General features: G+C 40.6%; 1 protein-coding gene across 1 annotated transcript in view; it reads right to left on the bottom strand.

Annotated features, from left to right (window-relative positions):
• DOCK1 (dedicator of cytokinesis 1) overlaps positions 1-25,742 on the bottom strand; it is a 347,686-nt gene that overhangs the window by 269,243 nt on the left and 52,701 nt on the right. Inside the window, exons 13-23 of the mRNA XM_054174763.1 lie at positions 24,392-24,517; positions 22,902-23,026; positions 22,537-22,635; positions 20,869-20,941; positions 19,083-19,186; positions 18,435-18,618; positions 12,823-12,920; positions 9,514-9,603; positions 8,595-8,695; positions 6,534-6,668; positions 2,377-2,485 (exon numbers count right to left, since the gene is read on the bottom strand). Coding sequence (XP_054030738.1) covers positions 2,377-2,485; positions 6,534-6,668; positions 8,595-8,695; positions 9,514-9,603; positions 12,823-12,920; positions 18,435-18,618; positions 19,083-19,186; positions 20,869-20,941; positions 22,537-22,635; positions 22,902-23,026; positions 24,392-24,517 — 1,244 coding nt within the window. The remainder of the gene's footprint in view (positions 1-2,376; positions 2,486-6,533; positions 6,669-8,594; positions 8,696-9,513; positions 9,604-12,822; positions 12,921-18,434; positions 18,619-19,082; positions 19,187-20,868; positions 20,942-22,536; positions 22,636-22,901; positions 23,027-24,391; positions 24,518-25,742) is intronic.

Raw genomic sequence — 25,742 nt, 5'->3', positions numbered from 1 at the left:
TACTGAAAAGCCACACTGAAGATGTGCTGTCCCATATTTACCTACTTAGTAGCTCACACTTTAGCCCCCTCATTTTTTGAGGTCCTTCTAGCATTCCTTATTACTACCAATGTACTTAACTACCAACTCCAGATCACTGAAAAACAGTGAATGAAACTTTTAATGTCATGTCCATTTTACATGGTTACTGCCATCCTCCCATGTCTCAAATAGCTTTCTAAGGTAAGATTCACAGAAGCCATACTCTCTCTCTCTCAGAAAAAACACCCCACACATCTACATTCCATAATTTTGTTCTCTGTAAGAGAATAAACCACATTTCTAGTGACTGGAAAAGCTGCAGTGCATCAGTGAATATTTGAACATAATAAAAGCAATCTGACAAGCTGTAAAAAGCCAATACTAACAATTATGTGTTCTAAGAGCTAGGTAATTAGAGTCCAAAGGAGACAAAAATCAATGAATAATGAATGATATGTTGTCAAGGCTTCTGAAAGGCATCCACAAGCACACTTCTCTGACAACTCCACACTGGCACATCTGCCAACACTTCATCTACCATAATACCCCATCTTTTTGGTTGGAAAAAACTGTAGAATTATCAGGTCCAACCACTCTCTAACCCTGCCAAGGCTGGTGTTAAACCATGTCCCTCAGCACCACATCTCTGCAGCTTTTAAACGCCCCCTGGGACAGGGATTCAACCGTCTCCCTGGGGAACCTATTCCAAAGGTTAAAAACCTTTTCAGTGAAGAATTTTCCTCTAATGTCCAAGCTAAACCTCCCCTGGTGTGACCTCAGGCCAATTTCCTCTTATTTTATCACTTATTGCTAGGGAGAAGAGACCAGCTCTCACCTTGCTCCAACCTCCTTTAGGAGAGTTGTAGAGAGCGAGAAGGTCCGCTCTGAGCCTCCTTTTCTCCAACTTAAACAGCCTCAGTTTCCTCAGCCACTCCTCACAAGAGCTGTTCTCCAGACCCTTCACCAGCTTCACTGCCCTTGTCAAAGTAGATGTGCTCAGCAAATTTGCAAAGATTTGACTGTGAAACACAGACCAGGACAGACGTTGGTGCAGCAGGATCTCTCAAGGCTTTACTGTGATGTTTCTTTTCCTGCATGTCAAGCTGACCACATCTGGTTTTGCAAATATTTATTATTTTTGCCAAGGCATGAACTGTTCAAACAAACAAACAAAACCACCAACCAACAACACCAACAAAAACACATTCATCTGCCTTCCTGAAGTCGGCCTCAAACAAGTCTCAGACAAATCTTACATTCAATCTTTGTAATCTAAAAGCATGCTGTTTGTGAAGTACCAGACAGCAGAGCTGAAACTTACCCATTTCCACTCAGGAAAGATGCTCTGTCAGTGAAATGAAAATACAGCTTTCTGAAGCATGTCATATCCCATCCCTAGTTTATCATCAGATGGTACAGACTCAGTCTCTCCACCTAAAATATTCAAACTCAGCAGCTTCATCCCCACTACCTATATGTGCTGCATGATCAGCATGGTATTGATAACCTAAAACCTGCCTCACTAAGTGACAAAGGACCAGGCCTCTGACTTCCCATCTTCCTCCAAGAGGAATCTCTTACACTGACACAGTGCATTCATGTTGTCTTGGCCTCCCAGTTGCTCTAAAAAGTTCCTCTTAGTACACAACCACCACACATCTGAGTCAGAAGACTTCTACTGTCCAACTGTCCCAAAATTCAACCCTAATTCTCATCCCCTTTTTGATTATTGTTTCAGCTGATTCAGCTGAAAGAGTTTCATCCTTTCATAAATCTATTGGGAACCACACTGACAACTTCAAGCTGTAGCTTATCAAACACATCTCTATGACAGTCTGTATTTTTGCACAGTGAAAGAGATTCTCCAAAAGAACACAAGTCCAGTGCTGGCACAAGGACCTCAGACTACCCCAGGTACACAAATCTACCATCCCTATAGTTCAACGTTTCTGCTCAGGCTGGAGACCATATTCCCAATTCCATGAGCCAGACAGCACTACCATTTTAAAGGGATAAGAGAGGAGTGTGGGGTGGAGCTTACACTCTGACTCACCATTAGTTTTCCATTAAAAATGTGTACTGGGGCTTAAGATAATACATTGAAGTTCTTTACATTTGTAATGCAGTTACAGATACTATTTATAATACATATATTATCTTTATAATATTCTTAGGAACTCATTAAATCAAAGCACATTCTTTATACAGTCACAAACCCTTCAATAGAAGCACTGAGTATCAGCCATGTGTGAGGTAAAAATGTGCTTCTAGGGACAAACATAAGCATATACTTCATCAGCTAATTGGTTTAGGATGCAAATGCCAAGCCAAGATGGAGACCTGTAAAGCACATACCTTCACTATGACAGTTTGATCAGAGACGCTGCTCATCATCTCATTGATGGATTTAAAGAGCTGCAGCAGAGACTCCCTGAAGTCTGCTTCTCCTTTGTTTTCATAAAGTCTGAAAAGTAATTAGCTTTCATAAGCATGATCCAACTAAAATGAAAATACATTTTAAAGCAAAAGCCCTTCAAGTAACAGATAATTTGGTGCATTACTCTTCTCAGTTTTTCCACACACCCCCCAAGCTCAATATTTTATGCAAGTTGCTTCACTGAACCCAAAGTTTTCTTTCACACACACACCAAAATAAAAAGGCAAACCAAAAACAACCCCAGCCCACATCAACAAAAAAATAGAGGCAAGACAGACTGACCAGGCTGGGCCAGCAGGAACAACAGACTTTTCTTTTTAAAGCTTCCTATGTACCATGCCACAGTCAGTATTGTTGTTTACGCCTTCAAGTCACGGTGAATCCCTCAGCAGTGACCCAATTCCACATGCCCACGCAAGCAGTGGGATAGAGTCTCTTCACTCTGCACAAGAGCTAGCAGATGTCTGGGAGGACCGATGCCAAGTAGCTCTCTGATGAGGAAGCCAGAAAACATCCAGACAACTTGCCAGCAATCATTAAAATCTACCAGTGGCCCAAGGTGAGTGACCTTAAACTCCATGAAAGAAAGAAACCAAAACAAAAAACCCTACCAATACACTCAATTTTATTTTTCTTCTCCTTTTTCCATGGGAAGGTTGTGCTAAAGTTAAAATGCATTTCCACTCTAATTTCTGGCTCACTGACACTAAACTAGTTAAGGCTCCATTTCCCATACAGTCAATACAGCTGCCACAGAAGGAGGACTAATCCACAGCTGAAGTTCTCAGGGCAGATCCCCATGCCTTTGGGCAGAATTAGTCAGAGCTGTTCTGCCCACAGGGACCCTTCCTCTCTCTCTGCCAGATGCTTTCAAGGGGATAAAAACTGCCCTGAGATGCCTGAACAACTCCAAAGGCAAAAAATATACAGCCAAGCTCAACAACTTGGTTGAGCAGTTCCTACAGCGCAGGAATGAATGCTCCAGAAAGTCTCCCAAACATTTCAAAAGCAAAATGATCCCCGTTTCAGGTGTAGGACAAGATAATTCTCACTAGGAATGGGAAAGGGAGAAGAGAAGACCACTAGGATCCAGGTAAATCCTTCAAAAAAAAAAAAAGTTAGTTTCACCCTCTTTGGCTACGTATAACTTACCCACATAAAGACTGTCGCAAATACACTTTTTGAACCTCAGCTATACAGACTTAGGATGGACCAAAGGGAAAAAAAAAGAATCAGTGCTTAAAATAAGCCCAGGAACACCTGACATCCAGGTCAAACCGGAGCAGGGGTCAGGTGAGACCAACTAAAGCCCCAGGCTTTCTCAGTTACCTTTGATTGTCTCCAAGAGCCTCATCCAATAGCAATTAGGCTTCTGAAGCCCACCTTGATTCCCTTAGCTCTGTCCCCAAGGTCACCTAAACCATCTGAACCAAGAGCCATTAGATCAGCTCCTAGCAAAAGTTAACACCTACTTTCCACCCCCCCTCCATTTTCTTCTGGTATTGAATTCATCAAGGTGGTCTTTGAATGTGGTCTGCAGCTGAGAAAGAGCACCACATCCAGCAAGTTTCTATGTGCAGCCACAGTGTGGTTTCTTGATGTTTAGAAGACACAATGGACCACCTATTACAGAAAGAAAGAAGCTTATCTCAAGATAAGCCTAGAGCTCAGAATGTTTGTGCTGTTTTACACTGAAACTAATGTGTATCATTTTTAATGCTGTGTTCAGAAGGCTTTGGGAGCCAGACATTAAAAAAAAAAGAATTTAACCAATACACAGGGGAAATGAACACTACAGAAAAAAATTAAATTGTGTTATTTTGCTGTGCAAATTTCTATTCCCCTTTTAGGCTAAAACTGGGGGTTATACAGGACAAATTACCTGTTAACTCCCAACTTCAATAATGGATTTCAGTGGCCCCCTGAACAGATTAGAGAGGTGAAACTAATACCGATACAAGAAGTAACTAAACTTGACAGTCCAATAAATCAAACTGCTCCAGACAAAAAGCTTTGTGTTTCAAAAAGGAAACTGTAATAAAAATAAACAAGTTACTGGCAAATGGCGTTCCTGCTGTCAGGTATTAACATGTATTTATTTAATACACCTTATAATGCCACAGAAACGCTGCAGCTACGAGAAAACCAAGCTGACCCTTCTGGAGCTGCCTTCAAAATTTAAGGTCATTTTAGATGCAACATAAGCACTGGGATCATTACTGACTAAGCCAAATAAAAAGCATTTCCAAAGTTCATTTATAGTATTTTGCCATTATAATCCTTAATATATACTCAAATAGATCTGCCACCAGGCTCTAACCAGATCAGCTAGGCTTCTATGTATTTATCCAGGACTGAAGCTTGCCTGCAATCACATTACTAAAAGGCTCCATATATTCAGTTAACCACCATATTAACTAAAGTTAAATATAAGTAGTATTTTTTTAATAGAAGACTCTGCTTGCTCCTTGCAATTTCTCAGCAAACCACAAACGATTACTTCGGAAGGCCGCGGCACTTCTGCTTTATAATCGCCTCAAATCACATACCTCAGGCAGGATTTAAGTCTTACAGCAGAACAAATCATGGTGTCACTCAACATTCAGCAGCTTTGCTGATTAATGCCTTGTCATTGAGAGCCAGGTCTTCCCAACACTAAAGAACTGTGAATTTGTGCTTAGCACGGGGAATCCAACAGCCAATACTAGAGGGTCATATTGTCTGTAAATCTCATCTGATCTGTAGCAAGGCATAATTATTTTTTTTCTTCCTATTCTAAAGTGATTTGTGGGACCTGCAACTGTGTAAGTGACATTCAATATTTTATGAATCTCACAGCAGGACTCCTACAGAAATAAATTGCAATCTCTAAATTAGAGAAAGGTTGGTGGAGTTGGTAACTTCAGAGCTCTACATAAATCCCTTGGAATAAGGTTGTTACCATCGCTAACAAGTAGTAAAAGGACTGAATCTAAGTGAGGATGAATACATCAGCTTGGTTTATAGCTTTTTTAATATTTCCTGTATAAGACACAGCACTGACTTCCAAAAATTAACTTAAAGGAATCATTTATGCTTGACTTGATAGATGGGTGTCCGCTGCAGACAGCCCCTGTCAGTCTCTGCAGTTTACCACGCAGGAGGTCGAGAAGGCATCTGCCACACAGGCACAGAAAGTGCTTTTACAGAAACTCCTATCAAAAAGATCTTGAGATGATGTCTGTAGCTTCTTTCTTTCCACTTTACTGTTTCACTCACTGAAGCCTACTGAGACTGCAGGACCCTAAAAATGGCAACCAGCCAACCACTAACAGTTTGTCTGTTCAGAGATGGGGGGGGGGGGTCTGAGGATCTCTGAGCCGCTGGGAGTTTTAACTCCAAGAATAGTTGTTCCAGGCAGTGCGTCAAAAACGTGCACCTCGATCCTCCTCCTCCTCCTTGCTGTCCATCTATTCTGACTTTTCAGTCTCCATGTCTACTTTACAAATAAAACTTTCTGCAAATCACAGCTTCACCTGTGGTTTCACGAGCTGTGGTTTCAGCTTTTCTCCAGCTTGAGCCCTGCAAGCACCACAAAAAGGACAAACACCACATTTCCCATCCAGAAGCAGCTGTCCCTTTGGCTTTGCTGCAGAATTTTCCATATTTCAGTCTGCCCAGGCTTTTGCAGCCCGAAGGCCTGACTGAGGACAGGACAGTGTATGGCTACTCACTATCTTTCAGTCACGGTACCAGCCAGTCAGCCACAAAAACTCTCCCAAAGAGCAGCAAGCTCAATTTGTTCAGAGACCTAAACTACAGACAGCTTCAACACACCATGATTTACGAGTACAATGCTACTCAAGATGCACATCTCTGTAAAGGACATTTTGATTGCCTCTAGTGAACAAAAACCAAGTTCTGAGTGAACAGAAAGTCACTCAGAAAACCAATTTCCTAGTAAACAAAGTTCTAACAAGTCAAGATATTTCTAAAACAGTGCAATATTGAGCAACTTTAAGAGGGCGTCAATTCTGACGCATTTTGAACACCATTGGCAATGGCAATTACAGGTTTCAGCATTTACATTACTTACTGATTGAAGAGAATCCTGGACCGGACTATGAACTTGAAGATGTACTCCAGAGCTTTCATAGCTTTAAAGAGTTGATCAGTGATACCACATTTCTCAGCATTATCCACATATGTTTTTAAAACTTTAGTCAGTTTTCTGTGTAAATACAAAAAACAACATACAGGTGACGAGTATGCTCACAAAGAATCTCAGCTTTTAAAAGTTTAAAGAAAAAAAATCATGTGCCTAACCAGTACCCACCAAGTTGCAAAGTTAATTAAGCAACTAATAAATTTATTACACTCTTATTTTTGCCGGCAAGGAGCTGCAACCTATGATTGAGAAATTAAAATACAGACTAGCTCCATTCAACGTATAAATACATTTTGGTAGGAGTTCTTTTCTGTTGGATAATTAGGGATGGTCAGATTCAGGCTATTACAAAGACACAAGTAATAAAAATAAATAAAAACCCCATTGTTAGAATTTAAAAACAAAATAGAAGTTGCTTGATTAAATGAAGCTTCCCCTTTACATTAATTTCTTGTATATTTGGGGGCTAGAATTTGTGAGGTGTGTCTCAAAAGAGTATATAACACCAGTTGGAAATTCCCTTATTCCACATTTTGAAGTCTATCAAACTTGAAAGTGAAATGTTTTGAAAGATAATATCATTTCCAACTAGCTCCCTTCCAATGAATATAAATCACAATTTCAATGCAACTACAAGCAATTCCATTTTAAATCATCCTAGCTGCACTGCATGCTTCAACATTCGCACTGTACATAAATAAGCACAACATTATGTACCACTAACAAAAACTAACACTGAGCAAACAGACATCTTGATATACAGGCACTTATTTTGGAGTAAATAGCCTAAGAATTTGAAGCAATCGCTTAGATACTGTCAATACACCTCCCTCTACTGAAAAAAAAATCCATGCAAGGTGGGGAGAGTGCAGGGATCTGCCATATCCATGGGCACAAGTCAAACCAGATTTCACTTCCTCAGGTTTAAACTTCCTTCTGCCTCCCTGCATTTAAGGAAGGGAAGGATGCTTTCCATGCCTACCAGCACCTTCAGCTCTGGTGGAAACATTCCTGGTCAGGTTGGTTGGGGCTCTGAGCAACCTGTTCTAGTTGCAGATGTCCCTGCTGACGGCAGAAAGGGTTGGACCAGATGACCTTTAAAGGTCCCTTCAAACCAAAACCACTCTAAGATTTCAATAAATCGAAATGCTGGAGGATGCTTCATCCTTTACCCATTTCACATGGAAGTTGCAACAGTGGCTGTAGCTCTAACTCATCATTGTTTTAAATCAAGGCTTCTGAAATATTTTCTGGTCACATAATAGAGACTGAAAAACAGCAAAATGCACAGCAGGCTTCCTAGTTTGAATTTGTTTTCATCCCAGCACTGCAAAGATACCCATTATATATTTTTCTTCCAAAAGTAATAGTCCAAAGCAGCAGCAAAGATCCCAACTGCTGTAGAAATATTTAAGAGTACAAATAACAGACCATCATTTTGTTCTTCACTGCTTTCTCCCTAATGTGATGGCAACACAGATAATAAAGGGCAGACCGTCACCTCCACGTACCAAATATATTTGAAGCATCTTACATGGACATGATTTCTTTCTCAAATATGACAGAATTGCTTATGAATATCTCAGTATCACCAAAGTTGGAAGAGACCTCAAAGATCATCAAGTCCAACCTGTCAGCACAGACCTCATGACTAGACCGTGGCACCAAGTGCCACGTCCAATCCAAATATCTTCATGATAAAACAGTTAAATCACTACCTCCTTTAATACAACAAAATCAAGACTTTCTCCTCACAACCAACCAAATGTTTTACTGATGTTATTTCAATCCAGGAAAACATGCCATCTTCAGCCTTCTTCACTCCCACTGTCCCAACATCTATGGAAAAATTCCTAATTAACCTGAAAAATGTTGTCTGGATACACTGTATAAGCCACGAGAGAGGGAGAAATAAAACCACCACCACCACAACACACCAAACCAAACCAACCAACAAACCACCAAGCAACCCAACACAATAAAACTTACGTGTAGGCCAACGTGGCACTGAAATGCTTCTTGATGTATGTTTCCAAGACAGGATTAAAATGTTGAAATTTTCTATCAGCAATCAGTCCAATGATAAACACCTGAAAAAAAAACCCAGTATAATTATTGCATTGTCCTCAAAACAATCTTTCATTTTGCACACTCAGGCTTTATTTTCAGATGAACAACATCAATAACATTAAACACAAGATTTCTTGTGATTGCCCTCTCAGCATATTAATGTTCTCCTTTGTTGTATTTTCTGTTGCAAGCAAAAACTTTGTTTCTGTCCAGAAGTCTGCTGTGAACCTACTATAATGATTTGGCTTGATGACTTTCATCTTTTCTGGAATGATGACACCATGTAATCTAATCCCCTTTTGATAAAATTCAACTGGACCTTTAAATATCATGAAAACTTTCCATGCATTTTTAAATAAAACATAGTAACTAATAAGATGTTGTTTACTATTGATCTTCATTCTAGCATTTAAACCATGTTGGTTCATTATTTCAGTATAGAACCACAGAAGCCTCTAGGCTGGAAAGGACCTTCAAGATCAAGTCCAATCATTAATCCAGAACTATAAAGTCCACTACTAAGCCATACCACTCAGCACCACATCTACACAGCTTTTAAAACCCTCCAAGGATGGGGATTCCACCACTTCCCTGAATAGCCTAGAACAGGGCCTGACAAGCTTTTCAGAGAAGCAGCTGTTTCTAATGCCCAACCCAAACCTTCCCCGGTAGAACTTCAAGCTGGTTTTTCTTGTCCCATCACTTGTTACTTGGGAGAGGAGACCAACCCCCACCTGGCTCCAACATCCTTCAAGGTAGGTACAGTGAGCAAGGTGCACCCTCAGCCTCCTTTTCCTCCAGAACAATCACATTCATTCCATCCACAATGTAAACTTACCAGAGCATCAAAGACTAAGGTGTCAAATGTCTCACTCTCCGAGTTCTCCATCATTATGTTAAAAAGTGCATCCAATGTATCTTGAAGAAACTGCAAATAAGTACAGAAATATTCACATTTTTTACAGAGGGGAAAAAAAAAAGTAGTAAAAAGAGATCACAGGTTTCTACAGGCTTTATTGCTTTCATTTATATATTTCACAAAGTAAAGACATTTTAAAAGTTAGCCAAAAGAGGAAAAAATAATGTTTTCAGCAAATTGGTTTAGTACAATTGATTAACTCTGCATCACTCAAACCAGGAACAAGTCAGAAAACACACTTGATACTCCTGAACAAGGAGTTTCATCTGTTGTAGCATGTGAACAGAAATGTTTCAAAACTCAGTTTCAACAGTCACCAGGATCATGCAGGTTCTGATAACTTGACATTTCAGAGCACAAAGCAGACAAGCAACTGGGTCTCATGCCAAATAAACCAAGCCACCCTCAGGGGAGTTTGAAGCTGGGCGATGAGAAGCGCACAGCATATTGTTTTTCATGACTGCTGAAACTCAGATCCACAATTTTACATGCAGGCATGGGAAAGAGAGCACACAACCTCCTGCCCCTGTCCAAAACCTACATGCCTCTACCACTGTAACAGAGAAAGGGTCTTCACTAGCCAGTTGGCTGGACACCCTGATCTGCACAACACGAAAGTAAAGAACGGATTAGTGTCAGGGGATTCAAATCAAGCAGAGGAATAAAAGCTGTTTTACAGACTTATAATTACAATGTTTCTTCCCAGTGACAAGTAATCCATGCATGGCCCAGAGATACTCATTAACACACTCTGTTTTATAGGCATAGAATTGGGTGCCAGAGCAGTTTCTTCCAAGAGACGACCTAAAACAACATGGGCTCCACCACAGCAGAGTGAGGATGGATCATGGCCGCAGTTTGTATTTGTTTTGGTTGAGAGAAAAGGGGTTTCAACATGGATTATTTCAGCATGTCTGTCTCAAATGAAGTAAAACTGTTTGTTGGTTGGTTTGGGGTTTTGTTTAGGGGTTTTTTAGAATGTTTTTACTGTTGGTTGTTGGGGGTGGAGAAGAACATCTGAACAAAACACAAAGATGGGGCACTTAGGGACACAGTTGAGTGGTGCATTTGAAAGTGGTGGGTTTACAGCTGGACACAATAATCCTAAAGGTCTTTTCCATCCTAAACAATTCTATGATCCTATGATTCCTGAAACTGCAAGAGCAAAGATATTCTAAACACTGTGGGAGCAATGGGAAAACAGCTTGACTCCCACTACATTCCCTTAAAAAAACCCCAATTATCTATGCAATGAGACCCTAGATCAAACATGACTTACCCGGATTATCTACTAAACCCAAAAGTTAAATCTCAGAAATTAACCTTCTTTTAGCAGCTCACGAAACACTGCTGAATGCCAAGCTTCCTCAAAACAAGTGAGCTTGTGCTACTAATATCTGAAGATGAAAAAAAACAGAAGAGGCCAAGCGTGCAGCTGATTTTAGGCTTGAGTTCCGGGAAAGATCTAGCTCATAATTTCACCAGAGGATTTGGAGAGGCAAAAGAAATTATACCTTACAAATCCCATTCATTCAATTTAAGAACACATTTAAATGAAGTACATTTAACCAATGGCTGGCAGGAAAGAAAGAGCAAAGCAGAGATTTGAGCTTTGGCAGAATTTTCTGTCTTTTGAAGAGGAAGTAGTACTCCCAGATCCCAATCAGCCTGGCTAAGTCTTTTCAAAACCAAAGGATAGTCAGAAGGCCATGTCATGACCAATCAAGTCTTCATTTCACATTCAGGCATCATATGTTGACTTTCATTAATCAAGCTGAAGTTCTGAAACTGTTGACATGGACTTCTCAGAACAGCAAGAGAACAGAACAGATGCTTTTGTTGTGTAAAGTGGCAGGAAAACATTTTCCAGGTAAGGAGCTAGCAGGAACAATTTTGAGACTATTAGTTTACATTCTCATACCCTATGGAGTCTATGAATAAATAGAGTCAGAGCCTCTGTTAAAGGGAGATAACATTTGCAGTTTCCATACACTACTGAAACAGTCAATCACAGAATGAGCCTCTTGGCTGACATCTATGCAGAGTTAAACATCAATAGGCAGAGGCATTTTACTGGAGTTTTAAAAAGTAAAAATAGCTTAACAGAAAACTCCTGTTTTATCACATGTGGACTTTTCTTAGCATAAACTGTAACATGTATCATATTTAAAACCACAAAAGACAAAAAAAGCTGGAAGAATAGAAAGGAGCAGTTACAAACTAGGTATTATGAATATGCAACTGAGCGCCTACACAAGGGTTTTCTGAGCATTTCTGTAAGAGATGGTTAACAAATAGTGGTCTTCTAAGAAAATAATTAATATTAAACATTCTGTCCTATGCACACATCAAGTCCTGCTCAGATCCCAGTGCAACAGGGACTATGACTTCACGAGTCCATGGAGAAGAGGGTAAATTGAAATTGACAGAACTATGACAACACTTGGCAGAAGTGAGTATTTGTGTCAAGTTTTTAGTCATTAAATGATCCACAACAAAATAGTAGCAGGTAGAACCTTCCTGAAAAACAAATCCCGTGAGATATTACTTCTACCCTGCTCAGCATAGGATAAATATCAGCATTCTCAGAGGTTTCAAACTACTTCAAGATGAGGCATTCATTATGGTTCTATAAACGAAATTAAAATCCACTGAAGGAAGGAAACAATGCTGCAGGGCCTTAAGGGTCATCTGTCCCCAGTACAGTGCATCTTTTGACACTTTGAGATGTGATTTATTACAACACATTCAATAAAATCCCAGCCTACTCTTTTCCGCAGCTAAATCTGTCTTTATGTAGGTCTCTACACTCAGTGGCCTTGGCAAATATAAATAGCTTGGCTCAGGCTAAATATTTTCAGGAGATATCACTTTTGTAAAAATATCAGCAGCACAAAGTAGGGCTGGCCTTCCACATCCATATATTAACAGCACACTTAATATCACCATGCAAGGATCCCAAGATGTTCTTGTCTTGCAAAGAGAAACTTCCTTTGCCCTCATGTATCTATATAAAATCCACTGAAGCACTAGACCTCAAATCTGAAGCGTTCTTTGAGGGGAAGGAGAAGGTCGTTAACATCATGAAGGCTGAGAGATGCTTAGTTACAATATAATACACAATTGTGTGCAGTGACATTGGGAGTTGGGAAACAAAAGACAGAAGTATCTCAAAATGTGGGATTCACCAAAATGATGACACCAAACACAAAGAAATTAACTTGTTACCTTAACAACTTCACCACCATCAACTTTCATCAGCTGCTTCAAATTTTGCTGCAACAGGTTTGTGTTAGATCTCCATTTCAGAAGTCCCAAGAGATCAACTAGGAAAAAGAAAAGATACTGTATGATGGAGAATATTTACTTTTATTCACAGTCCATAACTGTGTTCAGGACAAAGGGGTTTGTTTCTTAGGTCAGCCATTTCCACTGGCCAACAACGTATTTCTAGCGTGCCTCTGACACTGCAGAATCCTCTGACAATACTTCTACCATGAAAGAACTCCGAGAGGCCTTCAGAAAACCAGCCTGCTTTCAAAATGTCAGCAGTAAAATCTCAGCCAAGAAAGCCTGATCCCTCCTTTTTAATTTGTTGTACACACCAGTTGTGTGTTTAGAAGAAGATGCCAAAATTAAATTAGTCAGCCACCAACAGAGTCATATCTACGGGGCCGTGACTCTTCCTGCATTAATGTTTCCAGCTTCTTTGCTCACACTGCATAAACTGAAAAGAAAACAAGGCTCAAAGCAAGGCAAACAGTTGCAAACTAAGCTAATTCAGTAGAAAGCTGCCTGCTTAATAACTCGTGGAGCCCAAATTGCTTGATTGCTTCCAAGTGATGGAGAGCTAGGGTACAGATCCGATCATAAAAATCAGCTGCAAACAGTCTTGTCCCCAAATTCTACATCCCACTGTTCAGATCAGCATTCGCTGAAAATAAGGGAATACAGAAGGCAAGTTTGTTCTCTTTTATCAGCTTTAAAGAACCACCACACCATTCTTCAGATTCCTTCCAAGCAAACTTCTAACAAGGAAATCACAACTGGGGCTTCCGCACACAAAAAACCCCCATTAGTAAATGCTAACCACCACACTGGAGCACCAATAAGTGAAACACATCTTGGGATTTGCTGAGAATTGCCCACAAACCCAGAACTCCAAGCTTGTACTGCTTTAGCCAAACCAGCATCAGGGAATGATACCTCCCTGACACATTGAAAGTCAGTTTTCAGCACAAAACCAAGTATCTTTGAGCCATCCTCAGGAGAAGCCCCTCAAAGAGACAAACAGAAGATTGTAAACCTTTGGTTTAGCCACTGGGTTACAACTGCACATCATCCACCTCCCAATACAGTCAATATGTGAATTCTGCCCAATATCACTCTTAATAAAGACAAGTGCCTCCTCCCAGCCAATACCTTCTCCTTCTATTTAAACTATCAAAGCAACCAACAAACTGTTTGCCAAGACACATATCTGCATAGCATATTCTGGAAACTATAAGCAGGGACCCAGAGCTGCTGCTCTACCTTCCCCAAAATCTTTCATTTTCAGTAATAAATAAAACTACTTCTAGTTCAATGGACTGCAGTGCTCCTTGGGATAGATTCCCCTCCCAGCAGCAATCAAACCAACCCTTCTTATTATCTTCTGGGGAGTAGAAGTAAAGAGTGCTTTACCACATTAGAGCTTTGAACAATCCCATCCCTCTTTCTTTTTTTTCTAATTTGCTATTCTTTTAATATTTCCTACAAAAAGTTCACAGGCTCAAACTAAAGTCTTCAAAATTCATCAACAGAAAAATTGCTTCTGGAAGAAAAATAACGATGCCTCCATGATCTATCCAAAACATTCCATGGTCGTGTTTCTATCAGCTTTCCACCACTACATTTGATTTCAGTCTGACATCTAAAAAGGCACCAGCTTGACAAAGGACACAGTCTGAACAAGAGCCAACCCACAGACTCTCTCTGAACAGCATTGTGTATTGCCCCAAGAAAACAAACCCATGTGTACTTCCAGCCTGATGACACAGCAAATGCTACATGAATATATATGTGAACAGAAAATGTCACTGCAGTCCAGCTACTAGAAATGGAAAATAAGTTAGTGTGCAATAAAAACGTGTATTTACCCTGTTACTGCAGGGATTAACCCCAGCAAAGCACCAGTTGGTCAGTTAATCCTACTCTTTTAACAGGGCTAGAGACAAGACACAGTAAGTAGAACAGGTTAATGAATTCAAAAGTATTTTAGCCTATAGTAAATGGTAATACTGCAGTCAGTCCATGTCAAGTGAAATATATGTGAGGAGAAAAATATCAGAGGAGGAGGACAGAATGAGGATTTTCAATTGCAAAGGGATGGAACAAACTGCCTGCCAAGTCACCACAAACAACTTCATTTGGATTAATCAAACATATTGTTTTCTATAGAGGAAGATCTTCTTTCACATACCGCTTAACAACTCAGAAGCAAACAGCCCAGCTTCCCGGTTAAATGCAAAGATTCCTCTACAGAGATACCCAAACTTTTCTCAAAGCCCAGCCACTAAGTGGACTTAGGTAGTATTTCCTTTCCAATTAAATTTCTGTGCAGTCTTTGATACGATCTTCCCCAATATAACATTGCATTTTCCACTTTGTGACTTGTTTTATTTCCATTGCCTATTGACACCTCCACTTTCATGCCCCCTGATTTCGTGGTAGCATGCATTGCTTTATAGGGCAAAATAAAAATATCAGTTGTGATGAACAGCTTTGTAAGAATCCTCTCAACTGTTTTCTGAAAGCCTTGTCTTCTTGGCTCCTCGAAGACTGGACTGCAGATGAGTAACAGTCACTATTATCTAGTAGTTTGAGTCCTTCAGGCAGAAAAGAAAACATCGGAATACTTTGAATACGCTTTACAGACACTCTGGATGCTTCACAAGAACAAGTGCATGGGGAGAACACTAGCCAGCTCTCTGGCACGTGGTAATCAAAATCCTACAGACAGCCCACTAACACAACTTCAGTTCTACTGCCATCATCATTCACGTACACTCTTACATCCCACAGTCTGAACATAAAAGCTCTGTTTCATTACACAAAAATCCCAGAATCACAGTATGGTGAGGATTGGAAGGGACCTCTGGAGATCCTCTTAGTCCAACCCCCCTGCTAAAGCAGGGAAACCACAGCAGGTTGCCCAAGATAACAATGTCACTAGAGGAGGAGACTCCACAGCCTGTCTGGGCAACCTGCACAAGGGCTCGAGCACTGTCACAGTAAAGTGTTTCCTCATTTACAGATGGAACCTCCTGGGTTACAGTTTGTGCCCATTTTCCCTTGTCCTGTTACAGGGCACCACTGACCCCATCCACTTGCCCCCCAGCCTTCTGCTCTTGCTCAGACTGCTCTTCTCCAGGCTAAACAGCCCCAGATCTCTCAGCCTTTCCTTACAAGACAGATGTTCCAATCCCTTCATCATCTTAGTGGCTCTCTACTGGACTCTGTCCAGTTGTTCTTTGTTACTCTTGAACGGAGGAGCCTAGAACTGGACCCAGTACTCCAGATGTGGCCTTGCTAGGGCAAAGTAGAGGGGGAAGAGAACCTCAATTGACTTGTTGGTGGCATTCTTCTAAATGCATCTAGGAGACCCCTAGCCTTCTTAGCCACAAGGGCATATTGCTGCCTTTTGGTGAACTTCATTACTTCCAGGTATTTTTTCAGCCCATAAAAGACATTATACCAGAAATCACTAACAACTACTCAAATGTTAACTAAGTAGATACTTCATCACTATCACTTTCTGTCAAGGAAAATAGCTGGAAAAGTCTTATCAGCAGCCAAGTTTGCTATTTTGGAGATACTTCAAATGCTAAGGACATCAATTACTAAGAGAAAAGCAACATTAAAAACTTAGGACTTGATAAAGAACTGAAGCCAAGCAAGTGTTCAAAGAGCTTATACACAAAAATGCAGTCTGCAATATCAGATGCAATGAAGAAAGAGCCATAGCATTTATTAATATACTCTTAGAATTACTCAAAGCAAATCTCAAAGCCAATTCTAAGATGGAGGATGGAGAAAGAACTATTATAAATGGCCAAGAGGAGAAAATTGTATTTTGGCTCAACATTGTGGTAAATGAGAATTATCATGGATTTTTAGTTAAAGGAAGAATATTAACCAGTGTTACAGACATTACAGTCAGCTTCAGAAAGTATAATCTCAACAGTGCTGCCAAATTTTAGATGAAAAATGATACTTGAGGGAGAATTTAATGACGACTTCTTTGTTTCTTTTCTAATTGCTTAAAGATTCCTGGTGAACTTCTTTAGTAACACAAACATACTTTGGAAAGAAGCTTTAGCAACTTAGTGAAAAAGTTCCCCAGACAACATAATTAACAGTAACATTGAATAAAGATCAAAAGTTCAAAGCAAATTGTATGCAAATTAAAGCATGAATCAATGCTCAGTCTTAATTTTAATAATAGTTCTGTGAAAGCAACGTCAATATATATTGATCACTAAGAAATACTTCTAACAAGGATCAGGACTGACTGAGGAATAAAAACCCACATCACATCACAAAAACAAGCTGAATTCCACAGGCTGCTTTCTGCATCCTCCAAAGCCCCAAACCCACTGTTGTTACTGCTCGAGCTATGATCCAATCTTTGCTATGAAATTCCAAAAATCATTTCCCAGTTTTTTTGCTGAACACCCTTTCCCAGGCTGCAAGCCTGCCAGACTGCAGTGAATCCGATGTGCTCTGAATATGAAACACCCAAGATGTGCAGTACCAGAGATGCCACTGAAAAAACACTGCAAGAAAATTGAGTTGACTATGAAGCTGTACCAGAGTAGTAGCTGTCCCCCTGGACAGATCTGAACTCATTAACGTGAAACCCCAATCATTATTCCCACGCTCTATGCCATCCCAAGCCCTCCTCATGCACAACCTCAACAGATCTATCTGAACCGAGCTCCCTCCTCCTGAGTCATGAAGGAATGATCCCTTTCCCTGGCATGACTCACTCACATCTCAATGACCCACCCACACTCCCCAGTCTACTTCTGATGCGGCGAGGAGAACAAGGGACCGCTCCATGGCAACGCCGCGCAAAAATTACAGAGAGGGCACAGCCTGGTAATGTGAAATATCTGCTTTGGTGGCTGCCATCAGCTCTGCTTTGCACAGCCTTTGGGCGCAGTCAACCAGCTGACAAACACACATGAAAAATGTATATAAAGGCAATTTTTAAAAGGAACACAATATGCCAAGTCCATTCCTGGTGCGCTGTGTTCGTGCAAAGATGTGTGAACCTGAGAGTGACCTCCATGCAATGCATTCTCCTGCTCACATCCCTTCTTGTCCAAGAGAAGGAAAAAACAACAACAAGGGGGCTTTCTTTGGGCATAAGATACAGATATTGCACCTTGGAAATAAGATAGAACAGCTTATTTGGGAGCAGAGACATGCTATTACCTATTCTTGAAAGCAAACTCATCCTCTTCCTTAGTGCTATTATTCATACCCACAGAGCAGTGAAATGCCACAGAGGCTGTTTTCAGTGTACTTCGGTACAAAAGTCTCAGCTATATGGAAAACAAAATTCCTGTTACATTTAACTCAAGACTCCTCTGTTTTCTTAGAGGCACGTAGTGTGCTGCAGCAAAACAAAGCTGGTTAACACACCCTCAGCAGATGCTTTTGCTGCATCCACATACTTTAATCCACGACACCACCCATTTAGATGAAGGGCAATAGAGAAGGCAGAAAAGTCAGGGCATACAGCCCTACTTCAACGATGGGGAGCGTAAGCTCCAGCACGTCCAGGAACTTACCATTCTGGGTAAGTTTGGTCGAACAAACTAGAGTAGAAATCTGGAAAGAATCTTTGCTGATGGTGCAGCTTCCCAGATTCTGCATGCTCTTCCCCGTTGCAGAGTGTCCCTTTTCCTCCAGTTCTATTTTAGTGGATGGAAGGCTTAAGTACGTTGAGGCATCTTCCAGCTTCTTTGCTTCTGCCTACAGTGGTGTTTCAAACACAATGTAAAACAATTTGATAATATCTAGTAAAAACCAACCAACCTTCTTAATAATACAATTTTATTATTTACACTGGATTTGCTTAAGTTTGCTTCTGAACTGGAGCTATCCAGTGGGTCATTAACAACAGTAATTTAGCACTTATCTTTCTACAGATTAGAGCCAAAATGTTGTATTTAAAGGGCTAAAGCAGTAACATTTTTCATAAAAGCTCACTAACAAGTGCCTTTGAAATTAAAACATCTCCAGCAACTCACATTCAAGATTTAACAATCAATCTGCCAAATACACAAATTGCACAGTACTTGCTCTTCAATTGCATGATTTATTAGAATAGTCTAACCCACGTTTTTCTGTGCAATTCTGGAACATTAATTCACTAACAGTCAGTCAGTTAGCGGAGCTACCTACTATGGAAAGACTAAAGTGTCTCAGAACTCTACCTTGTAAACTATCAGGTCATGCTCTCCATCTCTCAATGTTGTTCCATCATACCTCATGAGCTTCACAAATGCTAAGGCAAATATCTTCTCAGATTTATCTTTGGCTGTTAGAAAAACAATAAAAATAAACACCACCATCCCCCATCACGGAAGCATTTGATGCTTAGTCCACCTAGAATCTATAAATGGATGACCATTAGTAAAGAAGCTTGGCTGGAAGAAGTGTAGAAGAAATTAATAGTATTCTAAAAGTGAAATAAAATTAATAATAACAACAACAAAAAAAAATTACAAGGCAAAATAAATGCTTAAGAACCTGACCAAACCAACAGCAGCTAGATATTTAACATTTCCATATTCTGTATGCTCTTTTTATTCATTTGGTTTAAGGCAACTTCTGAAAAACAGAACAGAAATTTGATGCACTTGTAACATTCAGGGGTTTTAAGAGTTAAAAGAATGGCAGCACTTGGTACCTATAATAATGATTTGAAGACCAGAATTGAGGATTTCATCAGGGCTCTGTCGTTCGGAAGGGGAACACATGAATCCAGTCCCTGTTTTGGTTCTAAACTACAGATGAAATGCCCAAGTTTCAGAAAGCTGACTCACTCCACAAGCAACTTGAACTAGAAAAACGCACTCACTGTGTTCTCATTGTTCAAAATCTACTAGCTGAAGCAAAAAACAAAACAACAGGGCAAATAGAAATCAAAATTAAGTAGTAAAAACTGAAGTGAAGTGCATTCAGCTTGAGACTGCTTTCGAGGAACCTGTGAGAATGCCCTGCAGCCCCAAAGCATGGCCTGGATTTAGTATTTAAACCATGGCCAACCTAAACTTGAGTCATCATAGAAATATTTCTTGGTAGTAATTTGTGGCCCACAATCGTAATTGACATGAATGACTGATTTTTGGCACACTGTCTTTCATTAGCAGGTATCACTAATTAAATCCTTTATTAATGACCAATTGGCAAAACACACAGCTTCAGTTAAGTAACTGCTCTAGGGGAAGGCACTACTTGTTTCACAATTGTGTCTGTATGACGAGTACTCCATGTCTTAAACTGCATCCAGTGGACACCACCTGAGTAACGCTTTCATCTACAACAAAAAATTGCTGTGGCAGAATTCAAAAGGCTTTCCTGTAGAGATCACTGTGTGGAATGAACACAACCACAAATGAGGCAAATCCCCACACATCACTACAAAACAACTGTTGATAAATGGAGTATGTCTGGTTGTCTTGACCTGATCCTCAACAGTTCACAGCACCTCAGCTGCTAGCACCACTACAAGAAAGCCAAAGAAAACCAGAAGCTCTCAAATGTCTTTCAGATCAAAATGACTTCAAAAGAACCACAAGTCAGTCTGACAACCAGACATAGAAACCAAGTTTCATAATAGCTAAGTCCTCAGTTTCTGGTGCTAAGCCTACAATAAACTCTTTGATCTTCCCATTTTGCACACAGGGTTAAGTATCTTTCTTACCCTCTACCTCTAAGACACACAATACCACGATTCTTTCAGTTGTTAACTACAAGCTTTATTCACTATCCCTTATTTGACTTGGAGAAATAACTGCCCAGAAAGTTAAAGCTTGATGTTGACAGGTAAGAGCGAGGAAGATAGAAGGAGAAAAAGCAGCTAACAAAATAAGTAGGCAATGAAAACTTATCCCCAGACTAAAAGTGATTACAATAGTCAATTACATTATGCCTGTTTCAGCACATTCTGGCACCAGACGCTGACAAGAGCCACAATGAAAATGTTGAATTACTCACAGTCCTGCGATGATCTATGTCGGAAGGTGAACCTCAAATGACTGCGGTTCACATCTTCAATGGGGATTGCGACCTTCATGTACAGAGGATGGAGGAAGAAAACTGTCAGTACAGTATCTTCAAACACCATCAACTACTATCAAATCTCACTGAGACACCTTGCAACAATATGCTTAGCCCTTTCAAAGATAAATGGCGTTTTGCCATAGAAAGGTCACAGATTCCCAAAACATAAACGCTAATTCTTGCACCGAGGAAGGAATACAGAAGGAATGAAGTGAGCCTGTTAAGTTACCCAGCAGGACCTGCAACTTCATATGGCCTGTACCTTCAAGGCCTACCCTACCACTCCCCACAGCTCAGGAGTGAGTTGTTTCACTGGTAGAAGTGAACTTTATTAATCAACCAAGTAAAAATTCTCAACACATTTATCTGTAAAACACTTGCATGACATATACTATTAGAGTATCTCTGATTCATGTGTAACCAATGCTCTTCTCCCTCAGGGTTTTTGCAAGAGCCATCTTATTTTCTTCATCACACCCACATCCAAGCTTTGTGCTGTACAGTGCTCTCCAGCACCATATCTAGCTTTCTGCCATTCCATGGCAGCTACTTTCTATAACAAGAGCACCGCTGGACTTGAACAAGTATTGGGAGTAGCTCAAAGTCTTTTCTCACATATACTGCTCCCACTGACTACAGAGACAGAATCTATTTCATAAAGCTAACATCAGCCTCCTCTGTAATACCACAAGTTGGCATTTAAGCTAAAATGTTATTACCTGAGCAAATTCTGCAAGCTTAGAGCACAATCAGCTAGATCTCAAACCACTTAGAAGTTCAGCACCATGGCTATTATGTCTGAACCTTAATATTCTCTTCTCTAGCTCAGTTTCATGGAAATAAACAGCTATTGGAATGTTCCTGTTAACAGGCATCTCGAACAGAAGGATGAAATAAAATTCATTGTGCAACAGAAGTCAAATCTATTTTCCAGCAGTCTCTGAAAGCATTCCTTAGCTGAGCTACTGTGTCCAGCTCTGGAGACCCTACACAAGGACATGGAACTGTTAGAGCAGGTCCAGAGGAGGCCACAAATCATCAGAGGGCTGGAGCACCTCTGCTATGAAGATAGACAGAGAGTTGGGGTTGTTCAGCTTGGAGAGGAAAAGGCTCCAGGGAGACCTCAGACAAGCCTTCCAGTATTTGAAGAGGACTGCAGGATACTTGGAGAGGGACTTGAATAATGGCATGGAGCAGCAGGACAAGGGGTAATAGCTTCAAACCTCAAGACTCTCGATTTAAATTAGACATAAAGAGGAAATCCCTCCTCATGAGGGTGGTGAGGCACTAGAACAGGTTGTCCAGAGAAGCTGTGGAGGCTCCAAACCTAGAAGTGTTCCAAGCAAGGTTAGATGAAGCCTCCAGTAATCTGATTTAGTAGGTGGTGTCCCTGCCCATGGCAGGAATGTGGAAACCAGATTATCTTTAAAGGTCCTTTTCAACCCAAACCATTCTGAGATTCCACAATTCCACTTCTGCCCTGCTAAATATGACCACAAGCACTGAACAGCCCTCGCTTTGTTTCTCAAAGCTTTCCCCTGAAATCTATTTTCATTTCCTATCAACCTACACAGAAAAAGTCCCTGCAAGAACTTAAGATACCTTTACAGTCTCAAACCAGCGAGGCTGCTTCACTTGGTAATATATTACTGACTTGTACTCTGAGATGGCTTCATCACCAGCACCAGGAAAAATAACACCCTGAGAAAACACAAACAGAAGAGGAAAAAATAAAGAAGCACAAAAAATCAGTGAAGTCAGTCACAAGAAGACAGAATGGCTCCCGCTCACCGCTCTTCATGAAATTAGTATCAGAGTGCACGCTCTGACAAGACGCACTTAGTCATGACAAATGAGAAAGTTTTGTTGTACATAAAAATGGGGATTTCAGCTGACAAATATAAAGATGTTTAAAGGCCTTAAACAGATTTGTATATATATTAAAAAGATGTTAACTACTTTAATACCTCTAATCTTTTGCCATCTTCATCGTACACAGAAACTGTAACTTCCACATTCTTGGCTGTTGTTTTACTGCCTTTGTCAAAATCTCCCTGAACCAATGTTACGTAGATGTCATTACGAACATCACCTGAAATTAAAAACCAAAGCACAAAGTCAACCTTCACAGCAGCTCTATCGATTTGGGGAACCACTGCTACTCAGAAGCAACAACCCACACATTTTAGAAACACATATATAAGATGGCAAAAACATTCCAAAGCTGCTGCACCTTGAACATTCACAACTAATAGGGCTGCAACCAGCTGCTTAGCTAAAATTGTGCTCAGACTTCTAAGGTCTGAACTCATAATGCAGCAAGCTGAATCTAATAAAAAGCAATGACATTTCAGGACTGGAAGAACACCCCATCATCATTAAGAGTATGTGCCATGTGACTCAAAAAATACACCTCAGTTCCACTTTTTGCTTTGGTTCTACTTTTAACTAGTAATTTGAAAGGATGAGATTCAACACAGACATTAATTTATCCCCTACACAGATATTTGCCAATTTAAAAGTACTTAATAGCCTACAGAAGTTTAACTTGTTACAGTAGGAAGTGGTTTGATGGTTTTGCTGGCTTGGGGAAGTATGCATTTAGCTTTGTCTTACAACACTTTTCAACTACACCCCAATCCAATTCACATGTTGAAAATTAGATCATTGGCAATCCCTTGTTTCCTGAATTAATGAGGCAGATGGTTGATGTGCCAGCACAGGTTCATAACAAGCAGAGGTGTCAAGGCACTTATACCTTCCTGGATGTACAGTAAAACATCTGACAAATGTAATCAGCAGCCACAGGGAAAGGCAGAACTGGGATGGCTTTGGAAAGTATCTAATGGACACTCCAGAGACCATCCATCTGGTAAGGACAGTGCAGGGCTTTTTCCTGTAGTCTGTTCCTTAGGGCAGTTTTTATTTTGAGAAGCATCACATTTTGGGGGACTTTTGTAAACAGCAGAACTGAATAGCCATGGAGTATGTGTATTTAAAAAAAAGGCACTATGGCTTTCTTTCAAAGACATTATCTAAATCTAGTCCAAACCCTGTGAGACTTGCCTATCTCTAAACCAAGCCTGTTCCTATGAAATATCCTTTTGGTCTGGATTCATCACAGGAGACAGAAGTTTTGCATAAGCCCTTGCTAAGGGGGTAACGTGAAGCACGTACTTCATACATATTTTCCTTCTTTGCAAAAAGGAGTAGAATTTCCATGTCACTGCAATATCACATCTTGCTGGCAGGGTGTTAGTTGTATTTGTTAACACAGCACTGGTTGCAGGTGTTACCAAATTATTTTACTTCTTAATGAGATGAAATCCTTTGACGCTCTGTTATTTCTCATGTATACCGTAACTCATATCCATCTCTTCTTTCAACCCCCAAGCTTCCATACAATCAAAAACAGTTGAACTATACTAAAACATCAGTAATTCAGACAAAGGCTTACCAGGCATAATAATCTCAGGAAAGCCCATTTTCCGAGCCACAGCTGTTGACCTATCCACCAAGTGTGGAAACTCTTTCCTAATCTGATGAATATCTCCTGGAAGAAGTTTCAAAGTCACCCACAAACCTGTTGTGTAAAAACCACAATTAAACTGGTGGGGTTTTGCCTAGTTAATGAGTTTTGTAGTACACATTCTAAAATGAAACAAAGATAACTTCAGTTACAAAAGAAATAAAACACAATATTTCACAACCCTCTGCAGAAACATGACTGCAGCACACCTGAGCATGCCTGATTAAATCAGATTTTCTGCATTTGACACCTGAGGGAAGAGACGTGATCCAGAGGGATCTGGACAAACTTGAAGTGGGCCTTTGAGAGCCTCATGAGGCTCAGCAAGGCCAAGTATACAGTCCTGCATCTGGGTCAGAAAAAATCCCTGGTATGAATCCAGGATGGGGGATGAGTGGATTGTGAGCAGCCCTGTCAAGAACTTGAGAGTAGCGATGGGTGAAAATCTGGGCACGTGAGCTGCAAGCCCAGACCCCAACCATGTCCTGGGCTGAGCCCCAGTAGCATGGACAGAAGGTGGAGGAAGGGGATTCTGTCCCTCTGACCCACCCTGCTGAGACCCCATCTGCACTGCTGGGGTCAGCTCTGGAGTCCTCAGCACAGGAGAGACATGAACCAGAGGAGGCTGCAGCAATGATGGGATTGTTTAGCCTGGACAAGAAAAGGCTCCAGGGAGACCTTCTGGGGCCCTTCAGTGCTTAAAATGGGGCAACATGAAATATAGGGACAGACTTCTTAGCAGGGCCTGCTGTGACAGGACAAGGGGCGAGGGTTTTAAACTAAGGGGGAGGATTTAAACCAGAGAGAAGAAATAAATTTTTCTAAGCTCAGAGTGCTGAAACAGTGGCCCAGGGGTCCCAGAGGGGTTGTAGATGCCCCATCCCTGGAAACATTTCAAGTCAGATTGTTTATGGCTCTAAGTAACCTGTTCTACTTACAGATGTTCCTGCTGACTGCAGTGAGGTTGAACTAGATGACCTAAAGGCCATCTGGGTCCCTCCCAAACCATTCTAGGATTCTATAAAAAAAACCTGAATAAAATCCTCACCTGTGAGCTGACTGCAATAAATAAAAAACCCACACACACAAACACCCCCAAACAAACACAAAACCACAACCACCTGGGAACCTGGACAACTCTGCAAGATAAGGATTCAGGTCTTTGTGTTGCACACTTTGCAGCAGTATCATTTATGAAGTGTCTTGGGAGGGAGGAGTTGTTCAAAACCAGATGTATGAAGCTTCCCTTACATTTGCTTACTGAAACCAACAAATTTCA

Source organism: Dryobates pubescens, chromosome 30 (assembly GCF_014839835.1).
Source record: "Dryobates pubescens isolate bDryPub1 chromosome 30, bDryPub1.pri, whole genome shotgun sequence".
Taxonomy (NCBI): Eukaryota; Metazoa; Chordata; class Aves; order Piciformes; family Picidae; genus Dryobates; species Dryobates pubescens.
Note: the sequence above shows the minus strand (reverse complement) of the source record. Positions and strands in the feature narration are given on the sequence as shown.